The sequence below is a fragment of the Columba livia genome, chromosome 5 (genome assembly GCF_036013475.1).
Source record: "Columba livia isolate bColLiv1 breed racing homer chromosome 5, bColLiv1.pat.W.v2, whole genome shotgun sequence".
NCBI classification, from domain to species: Eukaryota; Metazoa; Chordata; class Aves; order Columbiformes; family Columbidae; genus Columba; species Columba livia.
In genome coordinates this window covers 5,040,739-5,054,190 of record NC_088606.1, presented here as the reverse complement: position 1 = coordinate 5,054,190, position 13,452 = coordinate 5,040,739, and the positions used below count along the sequence as shown (strand labels likewise).

At 54.1% G+C, this 13,452-nt stretch overlaps 2 protein-coding genes across 2 annotated transcripts; both read left to right on the top strand.

Moving 5' to 3' along the window:
• Positions 1 to 1,058: 1,058 nt before the first annotated feature.
• LOC135579507 (inositol 1,4,5-trisphosphate receptor-interacting protein-like 1) lies at positions 1,059 to 4,017 on the top strand. Its single transcript, XM_065063182.1, has one exon. The coding sequence runs from the start codon at positions 1,290 to 1,292 to the stop codon at positions 3,369 to 3,371; it is 2,082 nt and encodes a 693-aa protein (XP_064919254.1). The 5' UTR covers positions 1,059 to 1,289; the 3' UTR covers positions 3,372 to 4,017.
• Positions 4,018 to 10,364: 6,347 nt separating this feature from the next.
• LOC135579506 (inositol 1,4,5-trisphosphate receptor-interacting protein-like 1) lies at positions 10,365 to 13,224 on the top strand. The gene has a single exon (XM_065063181.1). It carries the CDS (start codon positions 10,483 to 10,485, stop codon positions 12,562 to 12,564), a length of 2,082 nt encoding a protein of 693 aa, XP_064919253.1. The 5' UTR covers positions 10,365 to 10,482; the 3' UTR covers positions 12,565 to 13,224.
• The last annotated feature ends 228 nt before the right edge of the window (positions 13,225 to 13,452 follow it).

The window sequence follows — 13,452 nt, the reverse complement described above, 5'->3', positions numbered from 1 at the left end:
CTGGGACGGGCTGCTCGGTGCAGGCAGAGTTCAAGAGGAATTGCACTGGGTACCTTTTGTGTTTTATTTCCATTTCATGTACATTATTTTTACTAGTGGTGTATTAGTGATATTTTGTTATTTTATGAAACGCTGTTTATGCCATTCCACGAGTTTCTCCCTTCCCTTTCCTGTCTCTCCCCTATTGGGGGATGGGAGGACGGGGGAGTCAACAAGCGGCTCTGGCGGCTCTATTGCTGGCTGGAGTTACACCACGACATGGAGCTGCGAGATCGCTCACGAGACTGTTCATCGCCAGACAGGCTCTGAAAGAGCTCTTCATGCACAGAGCTGTGTTTGCGAGGCTCACAGCTGACTGCAGGCGACAACTTCATCCCACAGGGACACAGAGTGGAGACCAGGGTGGCTACAAAGATGATTTTTTCCCTGCTTTCCCGTCACACTCTCACAAATGTGGCGGCGATTTCACATGGGAAAAGAAACTCCTTGGCAGCTCCACCTGCACCGGGACCAAGCGATAGGCACCGCTGATGTGTCTCCGTGTGTTCGCTGGGGTCCAGGTGGAGACTCTGCTGATCCCAGACACATTCCGGGGAGCTGGTACCACAGAACTGAACGTGCTGGACGTGGAGAAACCAGTGCTCTATCGGCAGTGGGAGCTGCCCACTGGGAAAACTGCACCTGCACCCCCTCGTCACCCTTAGGAATTGTCTCTTTGGAATCAATGTCCTCTCGCAGTGGCACAGCAGGAACAGAGGTCCTGCCATGGAGAGGCCCCATCTTCCCAGCGCAATTTCCACCATCACCCACCCCAGAGGCAACAAGGGCCCAGCCGTGACCACCAGAGCAGCGGCCAGCAGCAAGGGAGCTGATCCCATCTCATGGGATAGGATGTCAGGGAGCAAAACATCCGTGGGTCACATCACCCATTTTTATAACTGGGAAGGGTGTGGGGGGCTTGTGTCTGCTTTGTAAACAGAACCTTGGGAGTGCTGTCAGGCTCGGTGGGTCCGTACATTGTCAGGGTTGGTGTTTGGTTGCCAGGGGCAGCTGCGAGTGGCTGGGCCGGGGTGGTCAGGACCAGGTAGGGCCGGCGGGCGTGCCTGTGACGTGCTCTGGCGCCTGTGACATCACAGGGGACGAGTCCCCACGGGGCGGTTATCAGGGGCGCCAGCAGCAGCGCTGCCCCAGTCCGGCCTGGGCCAGCGGTGAGTGCGCAGGCGGGGGGAGGCCGGGCTGGACGGGGCCGGGGCAGAAACGCGGCCCCCGGGGGTGGGTTCTCACCCTGCATGGAGGGCCCGGCCGCTCGCGGGAGCACCTTGGCCAGGGCACGGAGCCGCCGCCGCTGGGGCCGGGGCAGCCCTTGCTGCCTCCCAGCTGCCTCGGCCCCGCTCCTAACCTGCCCCCAGCTCCCTGCGGCCCCCAGCCCCGCTCCCCAGCCACCAGCCCCCTCCCTCTCGCACAGCCCCACTGAGCCCCTTCTCTCCCTTCTCGTGCAGGCCATGGCTCTCTTGGACGTTGCCTTCGGACTTTGGCAAATTCTTACGCTGAACGTGCAGCCGGTCGGCTATGAGCCGGATGAGGAGACGCGCGAGCGCATGGAGCAGCGTGCGCAGATGCTGAACCGGGAGATGACTCGGCTGTGGCAGGAGGTAGAGCGGATGAACCAGGAGCAGAGGAACCAGGAGCAGAGCGGCTTTGCTTGGGCATCCCTGCTCCTCTCCGCCTTGCAGTGCTGGCAGTTCTGGGCCATTGCTGCAGTCCTGGTCCTGCTCTTTGGGCTCTGCTGGTGGCTCAGGAAACGGAGCCATGAGCCAGAGAGAGAAGAGGAGAGCTCCGGTAACAACGTGGAGGAGGAGAGACATGGAGAAGAGAATAACGATGCAAATGAAGCCGAAGAAAGAAGTGATAATGCAAATGGAGCTGAAGAAGAGCATGACGATGCAAATGGAGCTGAAGAAGAGAATGATGATGCAAACGAAGCTGAAGAACAGAATGATGATGCAAATGAAGATCAAGAAGAGAATGATGATGACAATGAAGATGAAGAAGAGTATGATGATGCAAATGAAGGCGAAGAAGAAAATGGTGATGACGATGAAGATGAAGAAGAGTATGATGATGCAAATGAAGGCGAAGAAGAAAACGGTGATGACGATGAAGATGAAGAAGAGCATGATGATGCGAATGAAGGCGAAGGAGAAAATGGTGATGACGATGAAGATGAAGAAGAGCATGATGATGCAAATGACCCGGGAGTGTTTTTTGCGGAGGGCATACAGTGGCCAGTTCAGCACCTGGACAGAGATTGCACGTCTGTGCTGAGCCTTGTGGAAATCTTCATCCTTGTCTACCAGCGTTTATTCTCAAATACTAGTTTTCCAGTGCTGGAAAAAGCTATCGGGGTGGGCAGTGCCTTTGAAGGGTGGAGTCCCCGTGAGGAAGACATCACCTACCGCCTGCTTTTGCCCTTGAAGCCCCCCCGTGGACACACCTTCCACCTGGAGCCGGGCCCCGTGTGGCCAATGAGGAACTTCCGCGTCCGCGTGGAGTTGGTGTGTACCTGTGAGACGGAGCAGCCGGCAGGAGAGACACGTTGCCTCCTCCACGACCCCGAGCAAGAGCAGGGGAGGAATGCAAGCTTCAGCACCCTAGACGACCTCTGCACTGACTCCTACCTAGATGTGCAGAAAACTGCGCGCTATTTCCAGATGTTCGTGAGACGTTCCTGGAGGGCTCTGCCTCTTTCAGCCATTCGCCGCCTAACAATGCTGCCCTCCGACCGCTCCTGCAAATTCTGTGTGACAAATCGCCGGGGGAAAAGGCTTTCAATTGAGTTGATGTTCGGGGTGCAAGAAGGCGCCTCGGACATCTTTGTGAGCAGCCAGTATACAGAGGCTGCCTACACCCCTAGCACGATGTGGCCAGAGACCTACGCTGTGGCAGAGAGGAAGTTCTTCAGTCATATCGCCAAACATGCACAGCCTGACACCGGCTACCTCAGATGCCTGCAGCTCTGTGTCGGCTGCCTGCTGGGCAGAGACTTTTCCACCTATACAATGAAGACAGTTGTGATGCATCTGCTGAGCGCCATGCCGCTGTCAAACTGGCGCAGGGGGCATTTCTGGGAATGGCTGAACGGCATCATGCAGTACCTGCAGAGATGTCTGAAGAAGAAACACCTGAACCACTTCTTCATTGGCAATGAGAACGTGCCTGAGGAGATCAACTTGCCCCTGGAATTGCAATTGGCTCAACCAGTCAACCTCTTCCAGCACCTGACACAGAATCCTGACGCCTTTCTGCACGCACAGCTTGAGTTTGAGGAGCTGCTAAATCGGGTTCATATAATGCTTCTCCGCGGACGCTGAAGGAGGTCTTCCCGCACAGAGCTGTGTTTGCGCAGGTCACAGCTGCTGGCAGACGACCGTGTCTTCCAGGAGGAAAAAAGAGAGGAGAATGCAGGGCACGGAACGGAAAGGGAACACCCTGCGCAGCAGCCCTCCGCCCAAAGTGGCAGCGTTCCCCTCTCGATGGTCTCCCCAGCGCAGCAGCCGGTGAGGACAAAGAGGATTGTGACCCTGCTCTCCACTTTCACTGTCAGGGCCGTGGTGGCGATTTCACATTGGCCCAGATACTCTTGCTGGGAGCTCCGGCGGGGCAGGGACCAAGCGACAGGCACCGCTCCATGTGCCTCAGTGTGACCTCTGGGGCCTGGGGGACACTCTGCCCACCCCAGACACTCTCTTGGGAGCTGGTGCCACAGAACCGAGCGCGCTGGACACGAGGAACACGCTGATCAGTCGGCAGCGGGAAACGTTCCTGCCCAGCAAAAGCACACGCTGGGGAGTGGGACCCGATGCAGCTGAAGAGGCCGTCGCGAGGAGGCTTGTGACAGGGACTCCGTTACCAACCGGACATTGACTGCACCCCTGACGTTGACACATTCCGTTTCTTCTGGGAGCTTTACCATGTGCAAAGCTGCCAATAAGTGTTGTGTTTGAATAAACATTGTGTTGTGAGTTTTTGCATCACTTTTGTGGGGATCGTGGGCATAGGGTGCTGACTGCTCAGCTGGCACAGAGTCAGGGAGCGTTTTGCGGAAGATCTGATGTGGTGGGCTGTGGTCTCTCTGATTCTGTAAATCTGGCTCCCCTTTGCGTCCATGCTTCCTCACTGGGGCAATGAGAATAACTCATCAGCCTCCAGAAGGTGGTTCATCCAGTGCAGCAGATGGAGGAGAGGATGCAGGAGCAGAGTGGCGTGGCCTTGGGAGCACTGTGCTTTTCTGCCTTGCAGCAGTGGCAGGTCTAGTCCTTCTCCTGCTCTTTGGGCTCTGCTGGTGGCTAGAGAAAAGGAGCTGTGCCTATGTGGGTATCAGTGAGGAGGAGAGATCCAGCAGCAGCACAGTGCAGGAGGAGGAAGAGGAGGCAGGGTTGAGAAACACGAGGAAGAGGAAAGTGAAGAAGATCGTTGTGATGATAGTGATTTGAGCATGGTTTTTGAAAAGCACATTCAGTATCCAGTGCAGAACATGGCCAGCAAGTGCCAGGTGGCAGAGGAAGTAGTGGTGACTTCCTCCATGTTTTCAGATTGCTCTTCTTCAAGAGTTTCTTCCTCCCAGTGCAGCCAGTCATTGATAAGGAGACCAAGGGAATGCCAAAGAAGCTCACGTGTAGATTTATTACTATGGTAGCCAAGAAGGACTGGTAAGTTTTCCCACGTTCCGTTGTGAAAGGGGCGTGTTTGAGGAGGGGTGGATGGAACAGATGATTTAAATTGACCAATTAAGTATTCCATCCCGTAACCGTCATACCCCCTATATTAAGATGGTGATCATGAGGTGTGGCAGAATGCAACCCCCCCTCTCTCCCCCTCCCTCCTTCAGTATGGAAGGAGTGGGCACATCTCCCTCTTTCTCTGCTAGTTGAGGCTAACAGCTTCTTTTGTTTGGCCCCAGAGCACCCTGGCCAGGGCCGTTAGGAGAAGGGAGTGCCGAGGCACACTGAGCCGCGCCCAGTGTGGGGGATGTTTGGAGGCTTCAGGGGCACCCGCAGACAGTGTGGGGGTGCAGAGAAGCTTCTAGAGTGCCTACAGTCAGATCTGATCAGATAGAAACGGGATTCTCGTCGACACGGCCCATTGTCGCGGGTCTCTCGAAGCACGAGCAAGATGCTGCCGCCGAGAGCCCCGCTCCCCGGGATGGGGACTCCGCTTGCCTCGCCACCACGGGTGTGAGTAAACCTTCTCGCAGGATTGAGAGTATCTTTATACTTTTAGTGCACACATGCACGTATAACTTTCCGTGCTCCATATGAGCGCGTGTAAAATTAATACTCGCACAATCGCGAGTGTATTTTCCTCCTGTGCTTCCACGTAAACACATGTAGGATTCCGTGCACACTTGCGCGTGTAAGTAAATTAACTCTCGCAGGATTGCGGGTGTATTGTAAATTTACCCTCGCACAATCGCAAGTGTACACTTCCCGTACTCACTACGAGCGCGTGTATCTCTTTAAAAACAATCCTGCACCGTGTTTAGGCAAGTGTGTACTTCTCCGGGACTCAGGGCCGGCTCCGGCATTGTTTTGGGTGATGCCACGTGCGTGCACACTGTGGACCGCCTGTTGTTTTAGGTGCTGCCTCAATAATTTTCCTCAACTGACATCTGAACCTTTATTTAAGTCACTTTTGGAGTGCTAAAACCCTGTTTCTCGCCGGTTTGATAAAAGTTGGTTTTGGACCTTGTTGTCCCTTAAATTAACCTACGGGGTGCCTCCGTGACACGAGGGTCACTCTCTCTTCGCCCATGGCCGGCATCCGGAGAGGACCCTGCCTGTCTGCCTGTGATCCACAGCCCTCAGGCCCTGCATCCCCGCAACCAGTTTCCAGTTTGCTGTGCAGTCCCGCCCGGGACTCGCGGGGCCTGAGCTGCAGCTGCTGGAGCCGCCAGCCCCGCAGCCCCAGCTCTGCTGCTGAGTGACGCCAACGGCACACTGAGCATTCGAGGTGGGCTTTTATATTTTGTGTATATATTCTCTGTCTATTGGTAACGTTAGTAAAAGCCTTTAAAACCTTCCAACTTGAAGTCTGAGTCTCTCTTCCTTCCTCCTTATCTTTCCTATCATCGCTCTGATGTACAGGACGTGGGTGGCGGGAGGTGAGGGGCTAACGGAGCGTCTGCCACGGTTTATTGCCGCCTTGCCTTAGAGCATGACACACTCCTGATGGGTTCACGTGTAGGAGGAAGGAACCGCTCTGCTGCCAGGTGGTTGTGCCTGTTACAGATGGAAGACCTGACTACTCTCAGCGGCAGTTGCCACCAACTTTGCTGCAAACCCTGCTCGTGATCCTGTTGCACGAGGGACAAGCTCAGACAGGCAGCAGAGCTCCTGTGGGCTTTCTGGGTTGGTGTCGATTTTTCTTAGCCCTCGAGGAGACTTAAAGGAACTGCCGTGTTTTGGGAGGGGGTTATTGACGGATATAGAGGAAAAGAATACATGGAATTGAAAGGGAGAAATGAACTTAACAGCTGAGTCAATTATACTGTTAAGCAGGCATCTTTTATTTCATCAGTGCTGGGGAACACTGGGGATCATCCTCCATAAGTGCTCCAAAGACTGGACGCTCTTGTGTTGCTTATATTCCTATAATTAATACACATGCATTACAATGTTCGGGAATTTTGACACACAGTAGATCTGTACCAAAAAGAATTGATGATGTTAGTTATAATTGGTTAGTTTCGTACTCACAATAACTCGATTAATTATTAGCTAAATATAAGCTAAGCACTCTGCTTCTAAACAATTTATTACTTAATCTTCTGTCTCCCTCTTGTCGTGCAGAAGGATCTATAACTTGAAAAATATCCCCTGGTTTTGCAGGTGGTCGGAAAGCATTTATCATGTCAATTGGTTAATGATGGGTGTGTCTTTTGTAACTTAATTACAGTGTACATTAATTTAGCAGCTTCTCTTCAGAATCAGAAAACCAGTTTGGAAGGGACCACACAGATCATCTGGTCCAACCTGGGCCCGGAAGGGGCACACGAGGACCATGTAGGCCAATCCCTGACTCTGCACCGGGTAAGCTTCAAGTTGTATCACGCAATCATAGAATGATTTAAGTTGGGAAAGACCCTTAAGTTCATTGAGTCCAGCTGCAAACCTATCACTGCCAAAAACACCACCAAACCACATCCCTAAGTGCCATGTTTACACATCTTTTGGGTACCTCCAGCCACGGTGCCTCAAGCACTTCCCTGGGTACCTTCTTGGAATGCTCGTTAACCCTTTCAATATAGAACTTTTTCCTGATAGCCCATCTGCACCTCCTCTGGAGAAACTTGAGGCCATTTCCTCTCTTTCTATCAGTTGTTACCTGGCAAAAGAGACGAGCCCTCACCTCACCACAACCGCCTTTCAGGCAGTTGGACACAGTGATAAGGTCTCCCCTCAGCCTCCTTTTGCAACTGGCTGGCTACACTGTGCGTAATGCACCCCGGGAGACGGCTGGCTCTTTTGCCTGCCGGGGCACATTATCGTAGTCTCCTCTTGAGCTTAACATCAAGCACAACCCCCAGATCCCTTTCCTAAGCCCATCCACTTCTGTTTGCTGCCTGAGTTCCTGAAAGAGAGCCCTGGCCAGACAAGCCAGCCTTCTGCTCCTCTTGTTTGATTTGCAACACATGGTAGCTACTCAGTCCTGCCTTCTGAAGGAACGGCTTTTAAAAGGTCACCAACGCTTAGGAACACCAATGCCCTCGAAAGCACATGCCCAGGTGTGACGCATGCACTTGACTCTTCCCAACCAAACCAGCAGCAGTATGGTACATGCCCCAAAGGAGGCAGAGGGCTGAGCTGTAGCTGAGCCCGGGGTCCCTTTTAGAAAACCCACAAGGAAGCAGAATGACTCACGGAACACCGACAAGCTGTGGGTGCAAGGAGGCTCTTGCAGACCTTCCCCACTCTATGCAGCTTGACCACGAGCCAAGCATTTCATTCCTTCAAGATGGCAGCCTGGTTGAGCCTACTTTGACCTGTCTCTGCTGTGCAAGCTCGGCTGTATGGTAATGGTCTTTTACTAATCACAGGTCACTGGCTGAGCCCAATGGAAGGTTTATATCAATCATTTAGCTTAAGTAAGTACGTTTGAAATAGAACCAATCACTTTGAATTAGAAGGTTGTATGATTTTTAATACACTGTCTGTTTCACATTACTTAGTAAGCAAAATTTGTTGAAATCTTAAACCGCATGTTGAAAATTCTGCTCCGACTTACCAAACTTGTACCTGCTCAATGAACACAACGCAGCTGCAAACCATCAGCAGCTGCAAGATAAGGCCTGTGTCCCTGACACCCTTGGGCTGGGTGTGGAAGGGACTGGCCAGCAGGCCTTGGGAGAGTTGGGCGCTGCTGGCTGTCCTCGCGGTGTCTTCCTGCCATGGGAAGCATCAGGAAACCTTTTAAACGGGCCCGTGCCAGCCCAGGAGAGAGGCTGGGATGCAAGGATGCAAAGCCTAGAATTACAGGAGTAATTTTTTACTGGCACGCATGAGGTATTTCATTCAAACTGGAGCACCCCAATTGTGGTTTCACACGAGCATTCAGGTGCAACACGATTTGTCCAACCTCTACTTAACACACACATACTACTAAGTTGCAAAGCAGCTAGAATTCTGTGCCATCACCATCCACCTGCCTGATTCTTGATCTAAACACCCCTGGAGCTGCTCTTCCTACAGTTACTTATCTGTGATGCCAGATACTGGGGGGTTTCACAGAGGTGAAAGAGAGTCCAGGGTGCAGGTGTGATTGTCTGGGATTAGAGAACTGAGAGCACTGTGTAACAGGCAGGATCCAGGAGAAGGCAAGCAAGGAAAGCTGAGCCACCCACTGCCCACATTAGAAGCAAGGCCACCAGGAAAGGGGCACAGGTGGGGCACGAGAATCCAGACCGATCAGTTAGAATATTGCGTGTCATTAGCATCACGCTTCATATTTAAGGTGAGTGGGGATCTTCTGGCTAGTGTCAGAGCTGGGACGGAGACCTGTTTGGAGGAGTTCTGTTCGGGAGTTTCTTTATTTCGGTCTTTTGCCATTCTGCCGTTTTGCAGAGGCCGCTGGGCCTTTCTGCCTTTTTCTGTCTTCTCTCTCTGGGATCGGTTCTTCTGGACGAGGGTGCTGCTTCCTGGGACGGGCTGCTCGGTGCAGGCAGAGTTCAAGAGGAATTGCACTGGGTACCTTTTGTGTTTTATTTCCATTTCATGTACATTATTTTTACTAGTGGTGTATTAGTGATATTTTGTTATTTTATGAAACGCTGTTTATGCCATTCCACGAGTTTCTCCCTTCCCTTTCCTGTCTCTCCCCTATTGGGGGATGGGAGGACGGGGGAGTCAACAAGCGGCTCTGGCGGCTCTATTGCTGGCTGGAGTTACACCACGACATGGAGCTGCGAGATCGCTCACGAGACTGCTCATCGCCAGACAGGCTCTGAAAGAGCTCTTCATGCACAGAGCTGTGTTTGCGAGGCTCACAGCTGACTGCAGGCGACAACTTCATCCCACAGGGACACAGAGTGGAGACCAGGGTGGCTACAAAGATGATTTTTTCCCTGCTTTCCCGTCACACTCTCACAAATGTGGCGGCGATTTCACATGGGAAAAGAAACTCCTTGGCAGCTCCACCTGCACCGGGACCAAGCGATAGGCACCGCTGATGTGTCTCCGTGTGTTCGCTGGGGTCCAGGTGGAGACTCTGCTGATCCCAGACACATTCCGGGGAGCTGGTACCACAGAACTGAACGTGCTGGACGTGGAGAAACCAGTGCTCTATCGGCAGTGGGAGCTGCCCACTGGGAAAACTGCACCTGCACCCCCTCGTCACCCTTAGGAATTGTCTCTTTGGAATCAATGTCCTCTCGCAGTGGCACAGCAGGAACAGAGGTCCTGCCATGGAGAGGCCCCATCTTCCCAGCGCAATTTCCACCATCACCCACCCCAGAGGCAACAAGGGCCCAGCCGTGACCACCAGAGCAGCGGCCAGCAGCAAGGGAGCTGATCCCATCTCATGGGATAGGATGTCAGGGAGCAAAACATCCGTGGGTCACATCACCCATTTTTATAACTGGGAAGGGTGTGGGGGGCTTGTGTCTGCTTTGTAAACAGAACCTTGGGAGTGCTGTCAGGCTCGGTGGGTCCGTACATTGTCAGGGTTGGTGTTTGGTTGCCAGGGGCAGCTGCGAGTGGCTGGGCCGGGGTGGTCAGGACCAGGTAGGGCCGGCGGGCGTGCCTGTGACGTGCTCTGGCGCCTGTGACATCACAGGGGACGAGTCCCCATGGGGCGGTTATCAGGGGCGCCAGCAGCAGCGCTGCCCCAGTCCGGCCTGGGCCAGCGGTGAGTGCGCAGGCGGGGGGAGGCCGGGCTGGACGGGGCCGGGGCAGAAACGCGGCCCCCGGGGGTGGGTTCTCACCCTGCATGGAGGGCCCGGCCGCTCGCGGGAGCACCTTGGCCAGGGCACGGAGCCGCCGCCGCTGGGGCCGGGGCAGCCCTTGCTGCCTCCCAGCTGCCTCGGCCCCGCTCCTAACCTGCCCCCAGCTCCCTGTGGCCCCCAGCCCCGCTCCCCAGCCACCAGCCCCCTCCCTCTCGCACAGCCCCACTGAGCCCCTTCTCTCCCTTCTCGTGCAGGCCATGGCTCTCTTGGACGTTGCCTTCGGACTTTGGCAAATTCTTACGCTGAACGTGCAGCCGGTCGGCTATGAGCCGGATGAGGAGACGCGCGAGCGCATGGAGCAGCGTGCGCAGATGCTGAACCGGGAGATGACTCGGCTGTGGCAGGAGGTAGAGCGGATGAACCAGGAGCAGAGGAACCAGGAGCAGAGCGGCTTTGCTTGGGCATCCCTGCTCCTCTCCGCCTTGCAGTGCTGGCAGTTCTGGGCCATTGCTGCAGTCCTGGTCCTGCTCTTTGGGCTCTGCTGGTGGCTCAGGAAACGGAGCCATGAGCCAGAGAGAGAAGAGGAGAGCTCCGGTAACAACGTGGAGGAGGAGAGACATAGAGAAGAGAATAACGATGCAAATGAAGCCGAAGAAAGAAGTGATAATGCAAATGGAGCTGAAGAAGAGCATGACGATGCAAATGGAGCTGAAGAAGAGAATGATGATGCAAACGAAGCTGAAGAACAGAATGATGATGCAAATGAAGATCAAGAAGAGAATGATGATGACAATGAAGATGAAGAAGAGTATGATGATGCAAATGAAGGCGAAGAAGAAAATGGTGATGACGATGAAGATGAAGAAGAGTATGATGATGCAAATGAAGGCGAAGAAGAAAACGGTGATGACGATGAAGATGAAGAAGAGCATGATGATGCGAATGAAGGCGAAGGAGAAAATGGTGATGACGATGAAGATGAAGAAGAGCATGATGATGCAAATGACCCGGGAGTGTTTTTTGCGGAGGGCATACAGTGGCCAGTTCAGCACCTGGACAGAGATTGCACGTCTGTGCTGAGCCTTGTGGAAATCTTCATCCTTGTCTACCAGCGTTTATTCTCAAATACTAGTTTTCCAGTGCTGGAAAAAGCTATCGGGGTGGGCAGTGCCTTTGAAGGGTGGAGTCCCCGTGAGGAAGACATCACCTACCGCCTGCTTTTGCCCTTGAAGCCCCCCCGTGGACACACCTTCCACCTGGAGCCGGGCCCCGTGTGGCCAATGAGGAACTTCCGCGTCCGCGTGGAGTTGGTGTGTACCTGTGAGACGGAGCAGCCGGCAGGAGAGACACGTTGCTTCCTCCACAACCCCGAGCAAGAGCAGGGGAGGAATGCAAGCTTCAGCACCCTAGACGACCTCTGCACTGACTCCTACCTAGATGTGCAGAAAACTGCGCGCTATTTCCAGATGTTCGTGAGACGTTCCTGGAGGGCTCTGCCTCTTTCAGCCATTCGCCGCCTAACAATGCTGCCCTCCGACCGCTCCTGCAAATTCTGTGTGACAAATCGCCGGGGGAAAAGGCTTTCAATTGAGTTGATGTTCGGGGTGCAAGAAGGCGCCTCGGACATCTTTGTGAGCAGCCAGTATACAGAGGCTGCCTACACCCCTAGCACGATGTGGCCAGAGACCTACGCTGTGGCAGAGAGGAAGTTCTTCAGTCATATCGCCAAACATGCACAGCCTGACACCGGCTACCTCAGATGCCTGCAGCTCTGTGTCGGCTGCCTGCTGGGCAGAGACTTTTCCACCTATACAATGAAGACAGTTGTGATGCATCTGCTGAGCGCCATGCCGCTGTCAAACTGGCGCAGGGGGCATTTCTGGGAATGGCTGAACAGCATCATGCAGTACCTGCAGAGATGTCTGAAGAAGAAACACCTGAACCACTTCTTCATTGGCAATGAGAACGTGCCTGAGGAGATCAACTTGCCCCTGGAATTGCAATTGGCTCAACCAGTCAACCTCTTCCAGCACCTGACACAGAATCCTGACGCCTTTCTGCACGCACAGCTTGAGTTTGAGGAGCTGCTAAATCGGGTTCATATAATGCTTCTCCGCGGACGCTGAAGGAGGTCTTCCCGCACAGAGCTGTGTTTGCGCAGGTCACAGCTGCTGGCAGACGACCGCGTCTTCCAGGAGGAAAAAAGAGAGGAGAATGCAGGGCACGGAACGGAAAGGGAACACCCTGCGCAGCAGCCCTCCGCCCAAAGTGGCAGCGTTCCCCTCTCGATGGTCTCCCCAGCGCAGCAGCCGGTGAGGACAAAGAGGATTGTGACCCTGCTCTCCACTTTCACTGTCAGGGCCGTGGTGGCGATTTCACATTGGCCCAGATACTCTTGCTGGGAGCTGCGGCGGGGCAGGGACCAAGCGACAGGCACCGCTCCATGTGCCTCAGTGTGACCTCTGGGGCCTGGGGGACACTCTGCCCACCCCAGACACTCTCTTGGGAGCTGGTGCCACAGAACCGAGCGCGCTGGACACGAGGAACACGCTGATCAGTCGGCAGCGGGAAACGTTCCTGCCCAGCAAAAGCACACGCTGGGGAGTGGGACCCGATGCAGCTGAAGAGGCCGTCGCGAGGAGGCTTGTGACAGGGACTCCGTTACCAACCGGACATTGACTGCACCCCTGACGTTGACACATTCCGTTTCTTCTGGGAGCTTTACCATGTGCAAAGCTGCCAATAAGTGTTGTGTTTGAATAAACATTGTGTTGTGAGTTTTTGCATCACTTTTGTGGGGATCGTGGGCATAGGGTGCTGACTGCTCAGCTGGCACAGAGTCAGGGAGCGTTTTGCGGAAGATCTGATGTGGTGGGCTGTGGTCTCTCTGATTCTGTAAATCTGGCTCCCCTTTGCGTCCATGCTTCCTCACTGGGGCAATGAGAATAACTCATCAGCCTCCAGAAGGTGGTTCATCCAGTGCAGCAGATGGAGGAGAGGATGCAGGAGCAGAG